This window comes from Mustelus asterias, unplaced genomic scaffold (assembly GCF_964213995.1).
Source record: "Mustelus asterias unplaced genomic scaffold, sMusAst1.hap1.1 HAP1_SCAFFOLD_42, whole genome shotgun sequence".
Lineage (NCBI taxonomy): Eukaryota > Metazoa > Chordata > Chondrichthyes > Carcharhiniformes > Triakidae > Mustelus > Mustelus asterias.
This window is the reverse complement of record NW_027590119.1, coordinates 2425825-2448992: the sequence shown is the minus strand read 5'-3', so window position 1 is coordinate 2448992 and position 23168 is coordinate 2425825. Positions and strand designations below refer to the sequence as shown.

Sequence of the window (23168 nt, the reverse complement as noted above, 5' to 3'; positions counted from 1 at the left end):
TCTGTCTTTCTCCTTCTGGTTCTAAGTCTTGTCTCTTCACGATAGTTCATCGTCTTCCCTCCACAATCTGAATTCAATGTTGCCCAATGTATTCTCTCAGACAGAGTAGTAAGGAATGCAACGCAATGAATTGGAATCCATGAGGGAGATTTACTCTAAAAGATCTCTTGAGCATTCTATGATCTTGGGATATTTTATACATTTCCCTCTGTATCTAACCTGTGTTGTACCTCGCAACAAGGATTCGATGTGGCAGTACCAAAGAAATTTTCCCTGTATTTATCCCTGCCCTTGGACTGTTTGACTGGACAGTGTAGAGGAATATTTAGTCTGCATCTAAACTCACGTACCTGCCCTTTGAATGTTTGATATTACTTGTAGAGGGATATTTAATCCGTATCTAATCTCTGCTGTACCTGACCTGAGTGTATTTTATGGGACTGTGCCGAGGCATCTTCCCCCTCTACCGAACACCAATTCAAACTTGCCTCCCGATTCTCTGATGGAAAAATGCAGAAGTGGTTTTACCGAGAAGAGAGTCCCTGGTCTGTATGCCTTCATTGTGTTTGAGCAGACTTTGTAGAGGGAGTTTCACTCTGTTTCTAGACAATCTACCTTTTCCAGGAATGTTTGATTTTGATAGTGAGAGGGAGGTTCACTTTGTATCTAAATCATGCTATTCCTGCCTTGGGAGTGTTAAATTTGGCAATGCATGGGGGAACTTTACAGCTAACCCCATGTTACTCCTGTCCTGTGAATTTTTGATGGGGCAGTAGGCCGTCTCTCCAAATTTCATGGGGGTTGAACCAGTCTCTTTATTAGACAGTAAATTTACCCTGCGTCAGCTTCTATTATATAAGGTCATGCCTCGGTTAATGTTGCACTAGACCCGATCTCTACACATATTAAACGAGATGCTTTCTCTGACTATACTAAATTAGACCTTGTCCTTGTTTATATTATGCATCACCATGTTTCAGTTTATTTCAAACTAGACGCTGTGTCAGTTTGTATGAATTTAGACCTGTCTGTTTGTATTAAAATAGATGGAGTCTTATTCCTGCACTTGACCTTATCCACGTTTATATTGCATTGGACATGGTCTCAGTTTTTATTGCACTGGACAATGCCAGTAATGAGGAAAGTGTTTAGGGGGACACAATTCTCGGCATCCTCCTGAACATGGAATGTTATGAGGTCTTGAGCACTGGAAAAGAAGCAGTGTTATCTGAAATCTACTTCTGCTGACTGCATTGAAAATGGATACTAAGACCTGTATCGCATGCACTGTCAACACAGAACAAAGAACAAGAAAAGTTACTGCAGAGGAACAGGTCCTTCAGCACTGGAAGCCCACACCGTCCAAATACTGTCGATCCAATACTGCCTGTTTCAGAATCCTGCCAGAGACCACTGTTTTTCATCCAACATAATATCTCTTCTTCTCGTAGAACCGCGGAGGAATGCAGACATAATTCAAATCGAGGCAAAGTTAAGTGCAGGCATGACACTGACACAGTCTCGTGAAATATGTACAGGGTCAGGATCAAATATTACTGAACCAGAGAGTGTGGCTCGTGCAATATAAACTGATTTCTAGTCAAGCAGTGTATTAACAGAGACAGACTCTAATTTAACATAAACGGGGTCCTGATCCAGCAAAATAGAAATGGGTTCGCTCCGAGTGCCATGTGGGGATGTTCAAAGGCCAAATGCTGATCTTTTCAGTGACACCCACATCCCATGAAACAAACATTTCAAAGATATATGACAATGTCGAGGAAAATAAAACTGAGACAGTGTCTAGTGCGGTTTTACTGGACATAGGAGCTTGTGCATATAAACTGATGTGGAGATGCCGGCGTTGGACTGGGGTGAACACAGTAAGAAGTTTAACAACACCAGGTTAAAGTCCAACAGGTTTATTTGGTAGCAAAAGCCACACAAGCTTTCGGAGCTCTAAGCCCCTTCTTCAGGTGAGTGGGAATTCTGTTCACAAACAGAGCTTATAAAGACACAGACTCAATTTACATGAATAATGGTTGGAATGCGAATGCTTACAACTAATCAAGTCTTTAAGAAACAAAACAATGTGAGTGGAGAGAGCATTAAGACAGGCTAAAAAGATGTGTATTGTCTCCAGACAAGACAGCAGAAGCATGGCTCAGTACCGCCATAACTTAGAAATTATAATAAAAACAGGGCCTGTCTCTCATTTCCGAACACCTGTTATTGAGCCAAGTGCAGAAAATAGCTTAGACATGACCTCCTCGAATATGACCCAGGCACAGCCTACTGGAATAGACAGAGGCAGAAGCTAGTTGAATATAGGCAAAGATATGGTATGTTTAAAATTGTTGTGATTTTGATGTCACTGGGAAAGTCAGCTTTTGTTGCCAAATCATGAATTCTTTTGAGAATGTGGTGGCAAGCTTTGGGAAGCTGGTGGGTGGGGTGGTTTTCGAGCCAGCTACTTTCTCCAGAATGACATTGAGCTTTTGAGTGGCACAAGTCAGGCAAGTAGAGAATAGTCAATCATCTGTGTCGGCACAGACTTGGTGGGCCGAAGGGCCTGTTCCCGTGCTTGACTGTTCTGTGATATTTGTTCATACTCCTGTCTTTTGCCTAGTAGATGATGGATAGGAGTTGGGAATTCAGGAGGTGCGTTGTTCACAGCAGAACTCCGAGCGCCTGACCTGCTCCTGTGGCCACATGATTTAAACGTCTGTCTCCGTTCAGATTTTCACGAATTGTAATTCCCAGGATGTTGATAGTGGGCGAATTCAGCGATGGGTAATGCCATTTAATGTCATGGGGAGTGGTTTGGAATCTCCCTCATTGGAGACTGTCATTGCCTGCCACTTGTGGTGCATTAATGTTCCTTGTCATTCATTAGCCAAAGACTAAATGTTTTCGAAGTCTTACTGCATATGGACACAGACTGTTTCAGTATCTGAGGAGCCGTGACTGGTGCTGAACTTTGTGCAATCATCAGTGAAAATCCCACTTCTGAACTTTGATAAAGGGTGAAGTTTGGGGCTTGGTCACCAACCTGAAGAATTCCTGCTGCAATGATTGGCCATCAACAATCCTTTGTGCTCAGTATGACTCAGGCAGTGGACTCTGTTCCCCCTGATTCCCATTGACTGCAGTTTCGCTCGGGCTCCTTGATGCCTCAAACGGTCAGACGCTGCGTCGGTGTCAAGGGCAGGCACTCTCTATTCACCTTTTTAATTTATTTTTTTTAATCCAAATTTGGACTCTTTCCAAATCATTTCTGGAATCGAGTGCTCCTTGATTGCTCCCAAATTGACCATCTTGGTGTGCGTGTGTTGTGTGAAATACATCGTGTTTTATACAAATTAATTCCACAATGATCACTTGCATCCTTCCATTTCCACTACATGATGGACACACAATAAACACATCCAATTCAGATTGGCTTCCTTTACATATGTCACCTTTTCTAATGATTGAGGAGGCCAATTTTTGAAAAGTTAGTTCTGCCACAAGTGCTGCCCATTAAGCTACCATTAAGCTACCATTCGTCATTGTGTGTTATCGTTTTTGTATCATGAATGGATATTAGGAGCTTTGGTGTAGAGCCAGTTATCACCAAAATCCTGTATTCCTTGCCCTGCTGACGGTGTTGAATGACTTCGCGAGATTGGCCGAAGTACGTTAAAGATATGGACACATATGGAACATGGAGAAGTTGTTGGCTGGAGTAAATGTTCCAACACAGTCACTACACTGCACATCAGGAACACCCGGTCTGCAAGTAGATGATGTATTTCAAGTGTGACCCCAGCAAAGATCTTACCCGTGATGTTATGACTGAGATATGTTGGTAGTTGTAATAGTCTCTTCCATCGGTTTACTTTGCAAAAAGTGTGATAAATTTGAATCATGCCTGTCTTATGGAATGATGGGTGCCATGGTGGCACAGTGGTTAGCTCTGTTGCCTCACAGTGCCGGGGCCACTGGTTTGGTTCCGGCTTGGGTCAGTGTCTGTGCGGAGTCTGTACTTTCTCCCCGTTTAGGCGTGGATTTCTTCTGGGTGGTCCAGTTTCCTGCACAGTCCGAAAAGGCATGCTGGTAATGTGTACTGGCCAGGCTAAATTCTCCCTCAGTGGACCCGAACAGAAGCTACAGTGTGGCGACTCAGGGATTTTACAGTGACTTCATTGCAGTGTTAATGTAAGCCTACTTGTGACATTAATAAATGAACTACAAACCTTAAATCTTCCAGCAAATAAGGAGAATGTCATAAATGTTCAGAAAGATAGTAATTATTTTCACCAATGACCATCCATTCGCAATTTAATAAATGCATTCACCAATTCTCAAACAATGATGATCTCTCCAACGCATCAGGAATTCTCTGCCGAAGCGTCATCCAGACTCGAAACGTTGGCTCTATTCTGTCTCCACAGATGCTAGTCATGATGTGGAGATGCCGGCGTTGGACTGGGGTAAACACAGTAAGAAGTTTAACAACACCAGGTTAAAGTCCAACAGGTTTATTTGGTAGCAAAAGCCACACAAGCTTTCGGAGCTCTTAGCCCCTTCTTCAGGTGAGTGGGAATTCTGTTCACAAACAGATTTTCACTGGCTGTCTTGTCTGGAGACAATACACATCTTTTTAGGCTGTCTTGATGCTCTCTCCACTCACATTGTTTCGTTTCTTAAAGACTTGATTAGTTGTAAGTATTCGCATTCCAACCATTATTCATGTAAATTGAGTCTGTGTCTTTATAAGCTCTGTTTGTGAACAGAATTCCCACTCACCTGAAGAAGGGGCTAAGAGCTCCGAAAGCTTGTGTGGCTTTTGCTACCAAATAAACCTGTTGGACTTTAACCTGGTGTTGTTAAACTTCTTACTGTGTCCACAGATGCTGTCAGACCTGCTGAGATCTTCCAGCATTTTCTGTTTGTTTCCAGTATTTCCTTCTATACAACTTTGCTTTGAATAATTTATTGATATTAACATTTATTGACACCTTTTTGTCACCAAGGATAAAATCTGTCCCAGAATTCAGTTGGAAATTGAATGAATACAGACCGAGGATCATGAGTAGCGACCCAGCAGACTCTGCGCTTTAAACTCCTGAATCATAACTGGTGTGATGATTTCCAAAGTAATCATACTAATTAAACCACCTGCACCAAATATGATTTTACTGAATCTTTAAATCCCGATTCATTATTACACAGTTTTGAGAAATAATGTAACACTTGTAGTTCCAGTGAGTTTCACTATATATCTGTTGCCACATTATTTATTTTACAGCTTGTTACCTTCACTAATTTGGGTGAGGGCATGGTGAGTGATTTGCTGCACATGTTTCAAATATTACAATCCTCCCTCCTCAGCCAAATCATGTTCCCTCTTTCGATCTTGGATATGAATATTCAGCATCAGCAGAGAAATGAACCATCCGTGCGGCAGGAAAATCCCCTCTTCTTTTCGTGAGGATCAGCTTGCTAACTCCCTCGAAAATCGGGTTTGATTTCACCCAGACCTTCTGGAAGTATTGAAGTTATTAGACTGACAGAAATGGAAACAAGGAACTGTTTCAATTTATGAACCAGTCAAGTACAAATATGGGAATGTGGAACAGCATCTTTCAGTACCATTTAACAATGCATCCATCAATCCGTTCACTGATTCCTCAATCAAAATATTCAGCCATCCAACTGATATTCATATCATTCATTCAACGGTCATTCATTCCTTCATCAACACAGTCATTCATTTATTGTTTGCACAGATGGTGACGTAATATTAATTGAAGTGGCCCAGTGATCCAGAGACCCAGGACAATGATGTGGGGACAGGGATTTAAATCGGAGCATTGCAGCTGGTGGAATATGAATTCAATTAATAAATATGGAACAGATGCTAATGGCGACCATCGGACCCTCTCTGATTCCCCAATGAGTGAAATCTGCCATCGCTACCTGGTCTCACAAGGATGTGACTCCAGATGGACAGCAAAATAGCTGACTCTTTAATATCTTCAGAAGTGGCCTAGAAAACCAGTCAGTTCAAGGGAATTTGGGACAGACAAAAAGTGCCGGTCTTTGCAACCAAACATCCCATGGAAAGATAAAGGGAAAGAAAATACAAACAAACATGTTCATGTATCGTCTCTCTGAGACATTTCTCAGTTTGCCTGTAATTCTTTCTATCCATCTATCACAATATCCTGATGTGTTGGAAAAATCATCATTGTTGCTAACAGGGTGCCAGAGAAGCTGCATAACTTTCCTTTCATTAGAGATGGGAAAAATACATCTAGATTTACAACTTTTAAAAATTAAAGTGCCTCCAGTACTGTTGCTGGGTAGATTTGTTTATAAATAGGCCTCATTGACAATGTGAAGGGTTTTAAGTTGGCTTGCAGCCAAGCGGTCAGTACTGAGGAAACAGATCTTTGTTCTGCTGCGCAACACCCCCAGATGCTTCCTGTCAATAACTTTGAGCATTTGGCAGAAGGCTGGATTGCTGCCAAATACTGTGTGGGACAGATTAGCGTGAACCTGAATGGACAAAATGGGATTCAGCCATTTAAACAATAAATGTTTCATTCCCACAAGAAAGACACATTTTAAATCGTAATCATTCTAATCAAATATTTTCATTCAATGGCCTCTTCATTATGTGAGTAAATAGTATCGCAAAACAATAAAGTGACCAGATGCTTTTTCATTTGTATAACTTCCAAGTAAATGCCATTCCACAAATTAAAGTCAGTTTATTAACCACTTCATGAAATGCGAGAGAGAGATGTTGATGGTCCCAATTCCCCAGTCAATTGAAATCAGTGCAATGGCATAAAATGCATCGAAATCATATTAAGGGAACATCATAAAACTGACACGAACAGCGGGAATTCCTGGAATATTCTGAACGTTCTGTATCGCATTTAAACAGCAGCGTCTCTTGTACCTGATTAACACCCTATTCTACTATACAGTATAATCTGATTCCTGTTCTTGAAGAGTTCCAATCATAGCTGCCAATAAGTGGAGAAATGATCAGTTCATAACCTGATTCAATGGAAGATAAAACATTTATTCTTGTGATATTGTGCAATCTGCCGCAAAGCCCTGATATCTTGTGTTCGCAATACCAGCGAATGTTAGACAGCCGGTGGCCGATAGAGTGACCTGCAATGATCTGGATGCTGAAGGAGAACTTTATGTTTCTCTGTCAACTCACTATTTAATTATCAGGAGGGCAGGATTCTTATTATTTTCAAATAGCTGTCTTCGAGATTGGGGCAGTTTGACAAATATAAGGAGAAACATTGTATTGTGTGAGAGTTTCTTCTCATCTCCAAACCCAAATTGTACAGTGATAGCCATCCACACTGTAAATGCAATCACTTTGTTCATACCCCCTCATTTAGTTACAGAAATCGGTAAAAGTTATTCTGATAAATGATGCTTTATTATTGTAATATGACAGAGACCCGGAATTGTTGCAAAATAGACTGACGGTCTCTTTATTTTCCAAAAATGTAATTTCATCACTTTTAGATTTGTGTTCTTCTTGGGGGCGTGGTAATAAAATCACCATATTTACAATGGAATTCGTTATTTTAAATAAAGAAATGATGAACTGCAATATCACCATCAGAAATAATGGAGACAATACAATGGACATATTCAGCCAAACAAATATCCCGACACAGACAAAATGTCCATTTTAATATTAACCTATTGTAAATCTGGAAGTCCATTCTGTTGGGGGTGTGGAAGGTGGGACCTGGATCCAGTCGCCGCCTCCAGCAGGGAATCAACCGACGGTGCCTGGAAAGCCGCCCCCTTCTGCCGGGTATTTAAATGCCGCTCACTGGGACCGGAATCCAACAGTCCGGGAGTTGGTTTGTTCATTGAGTTCCTGACACAACCATTTCCCCCAACTTACCAGAAGGATGAGGTCGGCGATTTCTCTCAGTTTGTTGCTGACTTTCTTATCCGGTGAGTAGTTATTTTTCATTGTCTAAGTCTCCCACAGTTCCTGTCTCAGTTTTAGTCCATCTGTGTAATATTCCAGAGTCAAAAATCATTACACCAGGATTAATCCTCGGGTTTTTTGATCTATTTTTACAGGTGTCCAGACGCAGGTTGTGTTGACTCAGCCAGAGGCAGAGACAGGGCGTCCCGGAGGCTCCCTGACACTGACCTGTAAAACCAGCGGCTTCAGTCTTAGCAGCGCTTACATGTACTGGATCCGACAGGTTCCCGGGCAGGGGCTGGAGTGGCTGGTTTACTACCGTACTTCATCCAGCAACAGCTACGCCCCAGCAATTAAGGATCGATTTACTGCGTCTAAAGACACTTCAACCAATATCTTCTCTTTGGAGATGACAAGGCTGAAGACCGAAGACACCGCCATCTATTACTGTGCAAGAGTCTGGGGTGGCACATCAGTTACTGTCAATACAAAAACCCTCAGCACTAATTGACCGAGACTGGGTCAGTGCTCTGTTTTGCAATCCAAAATTATTTGCAGTGCTGTATTATTTATGCCCAGCTCTGTACAAACAGCGAGAATCAAATGGAAAATTTATGATAACTATTCAATTATCATTTGGTGTTTTCAATAACATGTTCATGTTATACCCGGTGAAATACAAAACATAAGGGTTATTTATGTAGAGCGAACGGTATCCACAAATACAATAATAATCTCATGAATATTAATTGACTTTGCTTTTCCTCAGGTTTGTGAATATTTAAAATAATGGCGGCTTTTCTGTCTATTTTTTGCAGAGCCAGTTATTGTATGATCCAGCCAAGCGAATGTGACACTGTGACTACTTTGACTACTTGGGGACAAGGGACCATGGTGACGGTGACTGCAGGTAAGAACCATGCAATTATTTAGTAACTGTTTTACTTGAGCTTTTGTTTTATATTTTTTATCGATTTTATTAATTCATTCGTTCACTGAAATGTGGTTTGGCGGATTCTGTACTAAAAATCTGAACAATGTTTCATGTGATTCTGCTGAAAATGGGGGTTATAAAATTATACTGTTAATTGACAAGGCGATGCTGAGGGATTCAATCCTTGGTTGTTGTATTTTGGTGTTTATCTGCTGAGGACATTGTGTGGCTGGGTTACTTTAAAAGTTACTGTCTAACTTCTGTTAAACAGTTCGATGTTTCTGCAGTGTATAAACTCGGTGACATCTAGTGGCTGCGGGTTGTGCCATCTGCTGCACACGCATTTGAAATCTAACCCAATATTTTAAAAATGTGTTAAAGATTCTGTATTAATTGAGTGATCATATTCCGCTTACTCGCAATGCCGGTGTGGTTCTGACATATTTCTGTTAATTTAATAATTGATTAGTTTGGTGATGAGCGGATTGGCTGGATTTAAATTTGAGATTTGCTGTCAATGTTACATTTGATTCTATTGAAAGCGTTTGTAGAATTGAGCTGCTTCTGCATTATGCGGGGTTCAGTGATATATATTTTTTCTGTTGAGGAGATTGTGGGTCTGGGTGACTTTGAATAAGTAAAATTTTTGAAATGGTTTGGCGATTCTGCATTATTTAATCTCGGTGACACAGCTGTTACACACTTTGTGATTGAATACAAACAGTCTTCGCGTCTGAAACTGCTTGACGCATGATTATATGTTGAAATCAGGCAGGCTTTATTCCATTGGCATTTTTGAAAATCATAATTGATAATTGCAGGTTAAACTAAATCACAGTTTACGCAGTTTGTTCAGAATATAGTTTGCCACTGCATTCACTATTTGGTTAACCTGCAATGTTAAATCTCAGTGATTGCTGCAGCTTTTACCATCCAAATGTTTAAATATGTTTGAAATATGATCCAATATGAATAAAATGTGGTAAAGTTTCCATATTAATGTGTTGGATATATTCTATCTCTTCACAATGCTATTGCTATTATTCCAGATTTCTGTTTTGTTTAATAATTCATACATTTGGTGAAGAGCTGTTTTGCTGGATTCGATATTGAGATTTTCTTGCAATGTTACATTTTATTATGTTGAATGAATAATTGAGCTGCTTCTTCATGAAGCGGAATAATTCCCTCAGTGATGTGCTTTGGAGTGTTTATGTTCAGGAGATTCTATGATAGTTTAAAATTTGCGAAGTGATTTGGTGTTTCCGCATTGTTTCTGCATTGTTTAAACTCGGCGGCACTGAGCGGTTACACGTTTTCTGGTTGAATGCAAAGAATCTCTGAGTTTGAAAGTCCTTGTAGTAGAAAACAGGCAGGTTTTGGAAAAAAATGAAATCAAGATATCACAACATTTTTATAAATTTTAACTAATGTTTAAATATTAAAATAAATCATGACTTACAAAGTTCACTTGGACACTAAGTCATTGCTGCAATCACAAACTTCTCATTAACCAATTTGATCATGAAATTAAGATAAATCAAACAATTATTGATCGGCAATATAACTCCATATTCACCAAAGATTTTTTTATGTTAATATCATTATTCATTAATCACCTCTAATAGTTCTGTTCAATTAAAATGACCAGAAAAGTTTCTGGGCTGGAAATATTTTGTGATAATTCCAGAAACTATTTCAATGATAACGTGCTGTTTCCATAGCAGCGCTCAATTCAACAAGATACTTTGCATTAGTCGTTATATCCCAGATTAAGTTCGCATTCACTGGAATACGAGTTTTGCAGAATAAGACGTTGCTTTTTGGCAATTTATGTATCCGATTATTACATTTTCTTTCTGTGCAGTCGCAATCAGATTATTCCTTCCAAGTAATTTGTAATTGGATACCGAGATAATTAATTACTAATCTCATCTCAAAATTTGTGAAATGGTTTGGTGTTTCTCAATTGTTTCTGTATTGTTTCAACTCTGTGAAACTGAGCGGTTACACGTTTTCTGGCTAAATGAAAATAAAACTGCGTTTGAAAATTCTTGCAGGGATAAAGGAAAAAGGTTTCGGAAAAATAAAATAATTAGATGTTTGGACTTTTATTCAAGTTAACTGATGCTTACATATTAAAATAAATCATGAATTACAATTCTTACAGAGACACTGTATCTCTGTTAGGGAGATTACACTACCCTGAATCTGTTATATTTGAGGTGCTCATTTTCAGAAAAAATACATTTTTGCCCAGTTTTCATGATTTGAGACAGACAGGGAGAGATAGTTAAAAGGCGAAGGGAGTTTTGAAATGAACATCAGGTTAATTTAAATTTTTTATTGACTTTTTTGCAGTTGTAATTTGACCTTAGATCAATTAGAATCAAACAGTTTGAATAAATTTGACAGAGCGAACAGAGTTTTCTGACAGGTGGAATTCGCTGACACTCATGCAATTGTTCACATAATTGTGTTTGAATTGTAGTAAAGTGTCAACAGAAACTGGCTAGAGATGGACAAGTTAATGCTTGAAATTCAAAAAGATTAATTTAAATAAAAATATTATACTATTATAAATACTATAAAAATAATCTTATCTCTGCACTTGATAATAACATCATGTCTCCCATTACTGCTGAACACAGGATAGAATTATGGGAAGAATAAATGACAGAATAGAAGAATTGATTCTATCTGAACCTTATGTTTAATTCATATTAAATATTATAATGAAGAAAAAGTCTGGACTTACATTCTGCATCATGTTTTAGTGTTACAGAGGATTTGAATCAATTGTCCTCTTTGTGTTTGCACTGTTTAATTCAGATCTTCTTTAATTAAACAATGTGTTCAGTAATTAAGTTATATGGATGTTCTAAATTACTAAATCTTGGAAGCAGTATTATTGACTTCAAACTGCCAGGCCGTTACAGTCTATACATATTCAGCAGTATGCAATTTTAACACTTTTGCAGGTTATAATAAGACACTTGTAGTAAAAGTGAAAAAGTAAAATATTACAATGTGATTAGATTTAAGTAAATGAATGACAGATGTCTGAATGTTTCTGTTCAGTAATTTGAAATTATATTTAACATTGTCTAAGATTTAATTGTAACCTAATTATTTAACAATGTTGGAGGCAGAAGCACATTTTGAATGATTGAAAACCCATTTTATTACAGAGTACAAATGAGCTGACAGGAGAACTAACTAGTAATTAACAATAACTTAAAATATAATAATGCTGCTGATTAATTCAAAACAAACTACCTTGAATATTGTACAGGCGTGCAAAATACAATCCGTTTTAGAGAATATTCAATTGTATCGGAAATGTATTCAGAAACAAAACATTACTTTACTCAGCTGTGCTCACTCGATAAAGTGCTTTGCTTTGATTAATTTGTTGAGTACATTTAATTAAGAAATTAGATCTAATCAGGTAATGATTTTCAATCTAAATGTTTCTTGATTTGGTTACTTCTTGCTGTGTCACCGCATCTCTGTTAGGGACATTGAACTGTCCTGAATCTGTTATTTTTGATTGCTCATTTTCGGCGAAATTACATTTTTACATAGCTTTCGAGAAGTGAGACAGAGGAATAATTAACAGTCGAAAGGAGTTTTGAAATGAATATCAGTTTAATTTAAAATAGGTTATTAATTTTCTGTTGTTGTAAGTTGGCCATTGATCAATTAGAATCCAACAGTTTGAATGAAATTGACAGATTGAACAGATCTATCTGCTGGGCACTCGATTGTTGCACCGTTTATGTCTGTTCTGTTTCTGTGCGCGTGGTCACTGTGTTGGGGCCAGGAAACACACACACACACGCACACACACACATGCACTATCCCTCCCACATTCCCGTACTCTCACTTCGTCTCACACTCATTCACATGCTCCCTCTCTCATACGAACACTTCCACACGCATTCTCTCACGCAGGCACATATTTCTCTCTCTTTCACACGCTTACTCCCTTACACATTATCTCACATACGCACAATCTTGCTCTCAAACACTGTCTCTCACAAAGACTCTCTCTCACACGCCCACAGTTCTCTCCGTCTCTCACACACGAACACACATGTATACACAATGTATCTCTCTGAAACACTCCACCTATCACAGACACGTTTTCTCTCAATCGTTATTTCACTCACACACACTCACACATCCACTCTGTCTAATTTTCACACTTTTTCTCGCTCACACTCTCCCCGCCCCTCCACACACGCACACACACACTTTGAAGAACAGAGACACTCTCACACACATAAAGAATATCTCTTCAAACACACACTCTCTCTCACACACACACACATTCGCGATATCACATATCCTTTCTCTCACGCACACTCTCTCCTCTTGCACACACAGACCACTGTCTCACACACGTGCAAAAGCACTCATGCGTCTGACACACTCTCACCCACATAAACCACACACAACGCCTCTCTCTCACACACAAAAACTCTTTCTCTCTGTCACAGACACACACGCTCACACACACACACACACACTCAAAAATATTGCTTCTATCACCCACACACATTGTACACATCTTTCTCACTCACACGCAATCCCATGCACACTTTCACACACTCATGAACCTACTATTTTGCTTTCAAATAGGCACTCCCTCTCGCACACACTGTCTTTCACATGAACACAACACTCTCTCCCACACACAGACCCTCCTTCTCAAGCACACGCACTCTCTTTCACAGACACCCTGTATCTCATATAGACACACTTCTTTTCACATAAACACACACTCAATCACACACAGAAGTACTCTCTCATACATTCTCCCCGCCCCTCCACACACACACTTTCAAGGTGAGACACACTATCACACACAAAGAATAACTCTTCAAACACATGCTCTCTCACACACACACATTATCTCACACACCCTTTCTCGCACACACACTCTCCCCTCTTGCACGCACAGCCCACTGTCTTACACACGTGCAAACGTAGTCAATCACACACAGGCACCCTCCCACACATTCACTCTCTCTCTCTCTCTCACACACACACACCCAAACACCCTTTCACACACTTTCCATCTCACATACGTCAGAGTGTCTGTCCTTGACATCATAGAATAGAATCATAGGATCCGACAGTGCAGAAGGAGGCCATTCAGCCCATCGAGTCTGCACCAACAGCAATCCCGATCCCCATAACCACATGTATTTACCCTAACTAGTCACCCTGACACTAAGGCGCAATTTAGCACGGCTAATCCACCGAACCCGCACATCTTTGGACTGTGGGAGGAAACAGGAGCACCCGAATGAAACCCAAATAGACATGGGGGGAACTTGCAAACTCCACACAGACAGTGACCCAAGTCGGGAATCCAACTCTGAGGCAGCAGCGCTAATCACTGTGCCACCGTGCCACCATCCCCCCGCCCCCCCCACTTACTCACTCGCATTCACTCACTCACCCTCATTCACTCACACTCACACCCTCATTCACTCACCAGCACTCACTCACACTCTCTCACCCTCACACATCCTCACTTACTCATCCCCATTCACTCACTGTCACTCAGCCACCCACAATCACGTGCTATCACTCACTCAACCTCACTCACTAACCCTCAGTCACTCACTCAGAGCCTCAGTCACTCACCAACACTCATAGTCACCTTCATTCACTCATCCCACTAACCCACCCTCACTCACCCAGTCTCACTCACTCTCACTCACTCACCCTACTTACCCACCCTCACTTATCCAGTCTCACTCACTCTCACTCACCCTCACTCACCCCAGTTACGCACCTTCACTCATCCAGTCTCAATCACTCTCACTCACTCACCGCATTTACCCTCCCTCACTTATCCAGTCTCAATCACTCTCACTCACCCTCACTCACTCTCCCCACTTACCGACCCTCACTCACCCAGACGCACCCCCACACACTCAAGCTCAATCACCCTCTCTCTCTCACGTACGCCACCTGACCCATTCAAACTCACTGAGACTCACGCACCTACATTCACTCACACACCCTCACATATTCACCATCACTCAAGGTCACCCACCCTAACTCACAGATCCTCAATCACTCATCCTCACTCAAACACCTTCACTCACTCACCCTCACTCATCCACCCATCCGCATTTATTCTCCCTCACACACTCTCACACCACCCTCAATAACACACCCTGACTCACTCACTCTCTCACCCTCACTTACTAAGTCACATTCACTCCTCACCCTCATTCACTCGCTCTCACTCACCCACCTTCAGTAACCTTCACGCATCCTCACTCGCTCACCCTCATTCATTCATTCTCTCTTACCGACACTCACTCACCCACCTTCACTCACACATTCAGCCACCTTCACTCACCCACCCTCTCTCACACACCCTCATTTACTCACGTTCTCTCACCCTCACCCAGACTTACTCACTCACACTCAATCACTCACCCTCACTTACCCACCTTCCATCACTCACACACCATCACTCATCCACTTTCACTCCTTCAATCACTCACCCTCACGCACTCACATTCTCTCACTCACACTCGCTAAACCTGTGTGTGGAGGTCTGCGATGAGAGAGAAGAAAGATCTCAAGCAGCAGTTTGGTCTTCAAATGTGGGAGCTGCCCTGGGAATGTGGAGAGCTGGAGGGAATCCCTGGGGGCTCAGGGCCAAGGACAATGGCAAAGAGCCGGGGAGAACAGGAGGCGTGGTAAAGGGCGGAGAGCTGGGGGCGGGGGGGGGGGGGGAGGGCACAGAGTCTGGGGAAAGGGCCGAGAGCAGGGGGAAAGGGCAGAGAGCCAGGAGAAAGGGCAGAGAGCCAGGAGAAATGGGAAAGAGCGCCAATGGAAAGGGCAGGGAGCCAGGTGAAAGGGCAGAGAAACAGGAGAAAAGGCAGCGAGATGGAGGAAATGGCAGAGAGATCAGGGAAAGAGGAGAGAGCCAGGATAAAGGGCAAGGAGGGCGGGGAAAGGACAGAGAGCCGACGAAAAGTGCAAAAGAGCCCTGGGGAAAGGGCAGAGAGTCAGGGGGAAAGACAGAGAGTCAGGGGGGAAGGGCAGAGAGCCGGGGGAAAGGACAGAGAGCCATGGGAAAGGGGAAAGAGAATAGTGAGCAGGGACAGAGGACAGAGAGCCGGGGGAAAGGGTAGGGTGCTGAGGGAAAGGGCAGAGAGCCGGGGGAGAGGGCACAGAGCTGGAGGGAAGTGTCGAGAGCCAGGTGGAAGTGCAGAGAGCCGGGTGAAAGGGGAAAGGAGCCACAGGGAATGGCAGAGAGCCAGGGGAAAGGGCAGAGAGCCAGGGAAAATGGGCAGAGAGTGGGTGATCGACGGGCGGAGTGAGGAGGTGCAAAATAGAGCTATCACCACAATCAGATCATCTGTAATCTCAGTGAACTATGGAGGAGACTTCAGGGTCCGAATGGTCAACTCTTGCTATTAATGTACGACCCTTAAATTAGTCAATGTTGCAATTTTTTGAATTTGTAATCACATTTCCAGTTTCCTGGTCATTCAGTAAGTATTCATTCCGAAGGTATTTCTGAAGGAAAGTCACTAATCTTCGTTTTGTGGAGTGAGAGGCAGTGAGTTGGAGAGAGGAAGGGGCATCAGTCAGTTTGAACACAGGCAATATCCAAAAATTACAATGTGGAGATGCCGGCGTTAGGTTGGGGTGGGCACAGTAAGGAGTCTCACAACACCAGGTTAAAGTCCAACACGCTTATTTGGAATTGCGAACTTTTGGAGCTCTTTCATCAGGTGAGTGGCTGATATGAATGAAGAGACAACTTCTTCATAGAACATAGAACATAGAACATAGAACATTACAGCGCAGAACAGGCCCTTCGGCCCACGATGTTGCACCGACCAGTTAAAAAAAAAACTGTGACCCTCCAACCTAAACCAATTTCTTTTCGTCCATGAACCTATCTACGGATCTCTTAAACGCCCCCAAACTAGGCGCATTTACAACTGATGCTGGCAGGGCATTCCAATCCCTCACCACCCTCTGGGTAAAGAACCTACGTCATCACAACGTGCTGTTGTTTGAGAAATAGGTAGTGCCTGAAATAATGGAGAAAGTCTTTACTCTTCTCTGTTAATCCAATGAATGGTATGTCATTACGATGACATCAAAATGTTTTTGTCTTTCCAATCTGATAGAGGTGGTGACAGTGATGTGAGTTTCTACAAAAATGGCGATTCCCAACTGATAGGAGTAACAGCAGCTCAAAGGTGTGCGTAGGTTTTAATCGGGAAATATTCACTTAAGTTCATAATTCTAGTCAAATCGTGACGTTGAAACATAGAAAATAGAAGCAGGAGGAGGCCATTCGGCCCCTTGACCCTGCTCCACCATTCACTTTGATCATGGCTCAATAATATCCTGACCCCGCCTACTACCCATATCCACTGATCCCTTTAGCCCCAAGAGCTATACCTAATATAGAAACATACTTGTATAAATATGTTTGATTAATTAATAAACGCAGGTAATAGTCTAACTTGTTGAATCGACTATTCTTTCCCAGCGACACCGTCTCCGCCCACTCTCTACAGCCTCGTCTCTTCCTGTCAGCAACACAACTCCGCTGGCTCCATCACCTACGGCTGTTTGGCGATGGACTACTCTCCAGATGTCTCCAAACTGACTTGGAAGAAAAATGGGCAGCTGATCGACACTGGATTTAAGAATTATCCATCAGTGAGAAACGCAAAGGGAACTTACACCTTGAGCAGCCAGTTAACCATCACCCAGTCAGAGGGAGAGTGCAGCAAAATCAAGTGTGAGGTTCGACACCGCGACTCAGTCAAGAGCATTGGAATGCAATGTAAGTGTTGTGGAACTTGGGCAAGACAGGAACGCTCTGATTGAACTGTATAAGGCTTTAGTTATAACTGATATGTAGCACTCTGAAAAATTGAATTATGCAAAATCCAGGTAAGTGCCTCCTGACTGAAAAGTTGCTCAGAACCAAAGAACAACAGAAATGTTACTGTGCAGAATGAGGCCATTTAGCCCATCATGTCTGTGCTGGCCAAAAGGGAGAACAAATAAACTAGCCTGACAAAGTAAGCCTATTTTCCAGCCCTTGCTCCGTAGCATTGCAGCTTAAAGCACTTGAGATGCAGACCCAGATGCCTTTTAAATGACCATGCTCCCTGGTAATTGAGCCCTCCACTTGGGGAATGAATTATTTCTGCCTACGTCCCTTATTATTTTGTGAACCACAATTATGTCACGCCTCAGCCTCCTCTTTTCCTAAAGAGAACAAACCCTGCCTATCCAATCTCGCCTCATGGCGGGAATTTTCAGTCCCTGGCAACATTCTTGTAAACCTCATCTCTCTCCAGAGTCATTACGTTATTCCTGCAACGTGGTGACCAGAACTGTACAGCAAACTCCAAACGTGGCCTAACTCGGTTTTAAGCAGCTCCATCATTGCATCACTGTTTTTGTATTCAATATCTCACATAATAGAGGAACTAATCCGATATGCTTTCTTGATCAACTTTTCCAGCTGCCCTACCATCTACCAGGACCTGTGGACATGCACTCTAAGGTTTTGCATTTCCTCAATCCCTCTGAACATTCCAGTTTATTGCCTTGCTTTGTTTTCCCTCCCCAAATGCATTGTATGGCACTTTTGACGGTTGAATTCCATTCGCTATTTCCCTGCCAATTCAACCAAACCATGGATATAATTCTCAAATCGGCAGCTATGGTGCTCAAATAAAAGAACTAATTTTAATTGGTGTCAATTGAATCTTCAAGTAACGTCTGAACATTTGTTTGTTGAAGGCTCACCCGTTCTCCCGGCAACCGTTATCCTCACCGTGAGTTCCAGTGAAGAAATCACCAGCAGAAAATTTGCAACCATCGTCTGTTCAATCATCGATTTCCAGCCAAAGTCAATGACGGTGAAGTGGCTGAAGAATGGACAACCCATGGATTCAGGAATTGTCACCTCTCCCGCCTGTGAAGTGAACGGGAACTTCTCGGCCAGCAGTCGGCTGACAGTCTCCGCTCAGGAATGGATCAGCAAAGCGGTCTATACCTGCCAGGTCACTCATCAAGGATTCACCCAGAGTCAGAACATCAGCGGATCTCTGGGTAAGAGACTCAAACCGACGATAAAATATATAATTTCGATGTTAATCGAAATTAGGGATCTATTAAAGTTAGTACAAAGATAGAACAACTTCTAATTTACTGTCATGTGGTTTGCTGCATTGGGACAGTGCCCCATTCAGAATTTCATCACAACAGCAATTTTTGTTATTCCTTCATGAGATGTGCATTTATTTCCCATCCATGAGGGCACTTAAGTGTCAACCACATTGCTGTGGATCTGGAGTCACATGCATGCCAGGCCAGATAAAGACAGCAGATTTACTTTTCTAAAGGGCATTCGTGAACCAGGTGGGTTTTTACAACAATGGCTTCATGATGATCATTTGACTTTTAATGATAGATTTTTACTAAATTCAAATTTCACCATCTGCAGTGGTGAGATTCGAATCTGTGTCCCCAGAGTCGTGCCCTGGGTTACAAGACCATTGGCAACACCACCATGCCACTGCCTCCCCTTGAAATAGTGTTCCCTTCCATTTTGAAGTAATATAGTAAGCGAGGTGGTCTTGATGTCAGCTTTTTCCTGAGACAGCTGGTAAGATTTGGAGAGACAGTCGGTGTCGGACTGTTTCACAGGTCACAGCATAGGGGTAAAATATTGGGAAGTGCATCCACCCGACTTATAAACTAACTGCCAGTACTTGGTTCCTGAGTTCAGGAATGGTATATTTGTTGGGGAATACTGCAATGTTGATTCATGAGAATGATACCGCTGCTAAAATACTTGAACAAAAAGAGAATAATTTCACAGAGCAGGCTGGTTTTCCATCCTCCATAGAGGTTGAAAGGTGATAGTTAGAGGTTGATATATCGAAGGCAACTTCGTCTCCTTCAGGCTGAACACTGCTGTCCTGCTTCTGAAGAGGGAACTAGGGTTGATTTTCATTTTTCATTCACAGATCCTCCCCAGTGCCCTGATACCACAGTGACGATACAGCCACCACCAATAGAACAGGTCTTACTGGAGGCGACCGTGACCTTAACCTGCATCATTTCTAATGCTCCTTATGGAGTCAACGTGTCCTGGATCCGAGACAGGAAGTATTTGAAATCAGAGATTGCCGAAAAGCCTGGAGCGGATCCTGACAGCGTGGTCAGCAACTTAAACATCTCGACACAAGCCTGGCTGAGTGCGGCTGTGTTTGACTGCGTGGTGAGCCATCAGGATCTGCCGACTCCTTTAAGAAAATCCATCCACAAGGAAACAGGTGAGCTGAGAGATTGAAGCAATAAATGCGTCACTGTGTCTATTTCCAGTGTCAGTGTACTGGTCAATATTCAGTATTCAGTGCATTAATGGTCTCCCCTGAGTGGAAACTCCACTAACTAAAAACTGGGGGTTGTAGATATTTTAACAGGGAAATTTGATGTGTTGATGAATGAAAAGTGAACTGAAGGCGATGTTATTGGGTTTAGATTGAATAACGAGGGAGGAGCCTGATGTGGAGCATAAAAACCAGAAAACCAAAATTAAAGCCGATCAGTTGGGCCGAATAGCCTGATTCAGTGCTGTAAAATTTCTGAAACTTCCCAGTCCAGCCCCCTGAGTTATTTGAGAAAATAATTGTGTTCACCTCTGCTCCAAACTGGAAGTCAAAAATGGAAACATTTAAAATCGAAAGCGAAGCACATTTTTCTGATATCTCGCCAGTGGTTACATTCTCTCCGGAATTCTCCAGTTTATTGACATTTATTGTACATTTTCTGCAGATCCAAATCCGCGGGAACCGTTCGTCTCTGTCCTCCTGCCCTCGGCAGAAGAAGTCTCCGCTCAGAGATTCGTCTCCCTCAGCTGCTTAGTGAGACGTTTCTCCCCTCGAGAGATCTTCGTCAAGTGGACCGTCAACGACAAGCCGGTGAATCCTGGGAACTATAAGAACACCGAGGTGGTCGCGGAGAGCGGGAATAGCTCCTTCTTCATGTACAGCCTGTTATCCATTGCAGCAGAGGAATGGTCCAGCGGTGCTTCTTACTCCTGTGTGGTGGGACATGAAGCCATCCCCTTGAAGATCATCAACAGAACAGTTGACAAATCCAGCGGTAAACCCAGTTTTGTGAACATTTCCCTTGCACTGATGGACACCGTTAATTCATGTCAATGAGAATCACTCGGTTACATTAAAAACTTCAATAAAAATAATAAAATCATTTTCCTCTAACGACAAATGAAATATCCAAACGCTTAATTGATTGGTTTTCAATTTTACTTCCACTATGTATCTTTGATTTGAGTCAGGTATTTTCATGTCTCGGGCCCAAGCCTTGTTGAACCAGTGCACCCAGCTCAGATACACCCTGTGTTAGAGACAGAGTAGAGCACATTCATTACAGGATTCTGCAAAATATCTTCACCGACTTTCCTCCCTGAGGAAAACTCCGACAATTTCAACATTTCTGACAAACACAATTTAGATCTCGGTGTTCCTGCTTCTCTCGTTGTCCATGCCTTTACCATTGATGTCAGCTTTAAGCTGCTGCACCACACCCACTGGGAACTGAAGTGAGGGTCACACAGAAACATGGAGCAACAATCCCCCCATCAGAGAGAGGGGAGAGTGAAATTGTTAACATACCGGATTCCTACTCACCCAACAAAGAGAGGGGAGAGCAGTAGCTAACCCATGTACCACCACTTCCTTAATGAAAAGAGGAGGAATGTCATTATTTAATCCACTCACCTCCACCTCGTCAGCGGTTAGAACCATCAGGCACCGGGTAGAGTGAGGGAAATTATGAGCTCACTCCCTCCCTCTTCGCAAGTAACGTGTTTGGAAGGGACCAGCTCTCTACTCAAAGAACCCAGTTGCCAACAGTATAAATTAGCTTCTGGTTTATTTGCTGCAGAGTTTGAAGTATCATTATCTTAATCAATGTGATGCATATATACTTATGCAACATAATTTTAAAATGTTTCTGTACTCTTATTCCTGTTAATCATGTCCTGGCATTGATTTCCCATAATGCAAATTGAAACAAATGATTGAATCTTCCCCGGTTTTTACTGTTCTGTCCCTGATGTTTCTGAGATGCATCAATGAATGATTTCATTCTTTCTCCTGATATCACCGTGCCACTCACATAAACTACATTCATACAGCAAAATATTGAAAATATGCTCCATTATTCGTATTGTTTGGATCATTTTTAGTTAATGATTGCGGTGAAACTTGGAGCAACAGCTAAAAAATACACACACTGACAATACTCCACAAAACTGTCACAATTATAAATACACACATAAGCGCACACACACACACTCACACTCACACACATACACACACATCGACACAAATGCACAACTGCACACACAAATGCACATACTCACACATATGCACACAAATACAGAAAGACACATGTAAATATACACACACAAACGCATGCACATACCCCCACACACATCCATATACAGAAATAGGGATAGGCACATTCAAATACAGACACAGAAACACACAAATACACAACAGATACACTTTCACACACCATAGGTACACTCAATACTTGCACAGACGAACACACATGCAGAGAAACAAGAATGCACACACAAATGCATTCATGGGCAACACATGCACAAACAGAAATACACACTTACACAAATACACCCACACAAAAATACACCCATACACAAACACATCCGTACACAAATATACATAGGGACACACCCATTCTCTCTCTCTCTCTCTCTCTCTCACACACACATACACACGCACACATACACACACACACACATACGAACACATAGACACGCGCTCTTGTACAAACAGACACTAAAACAACAACACACACACACATAATCAAATATGTACAAACGCACACATGTACACATGAAACACACAAGTACATACACATACGTGAGTAGGTACAGACCCAAACACAAACACATACATGCATAGACACAATAGACAGATACACACGCATGCAGACCCACATAAATACACAAGCACATACTTAGACTCAAATAAATACATATATTAGCACACGTTCACGCTGATAGGAATATAGATATAAAGACACACAATGTTATACACATTCACAAACATATATGGAAATACATATAAACAAATCACCAGACTGCATACAGAAGAACGGACAGCAAAACATTTACACACAAAC

The 23168-nt window shown here is 41.9% G+C and overlaps 1 gene segment (V, D, J or C); it reads left to right on the top strand.

The window, feature by feature from the left end:
• Window positions 1-7898: 7898 nt before the first annotated feature.
• On the top strand, window positions 7899-21221 carry LOC144482762 (Ig heavy chain C region-like). The segment is given in 6 exon segments: window positions 7899-7992; window positions 8125-8433; window positions 17455-17754; window positions 18726-19037; window positions 19958-20266; window positions 20769-21221. Coding segments are annotated over 6 exon segments (1668 nt in total).
• The last annotated feature ends 1947 nt before the right edge of the window (window positions 21222-23168 follow it).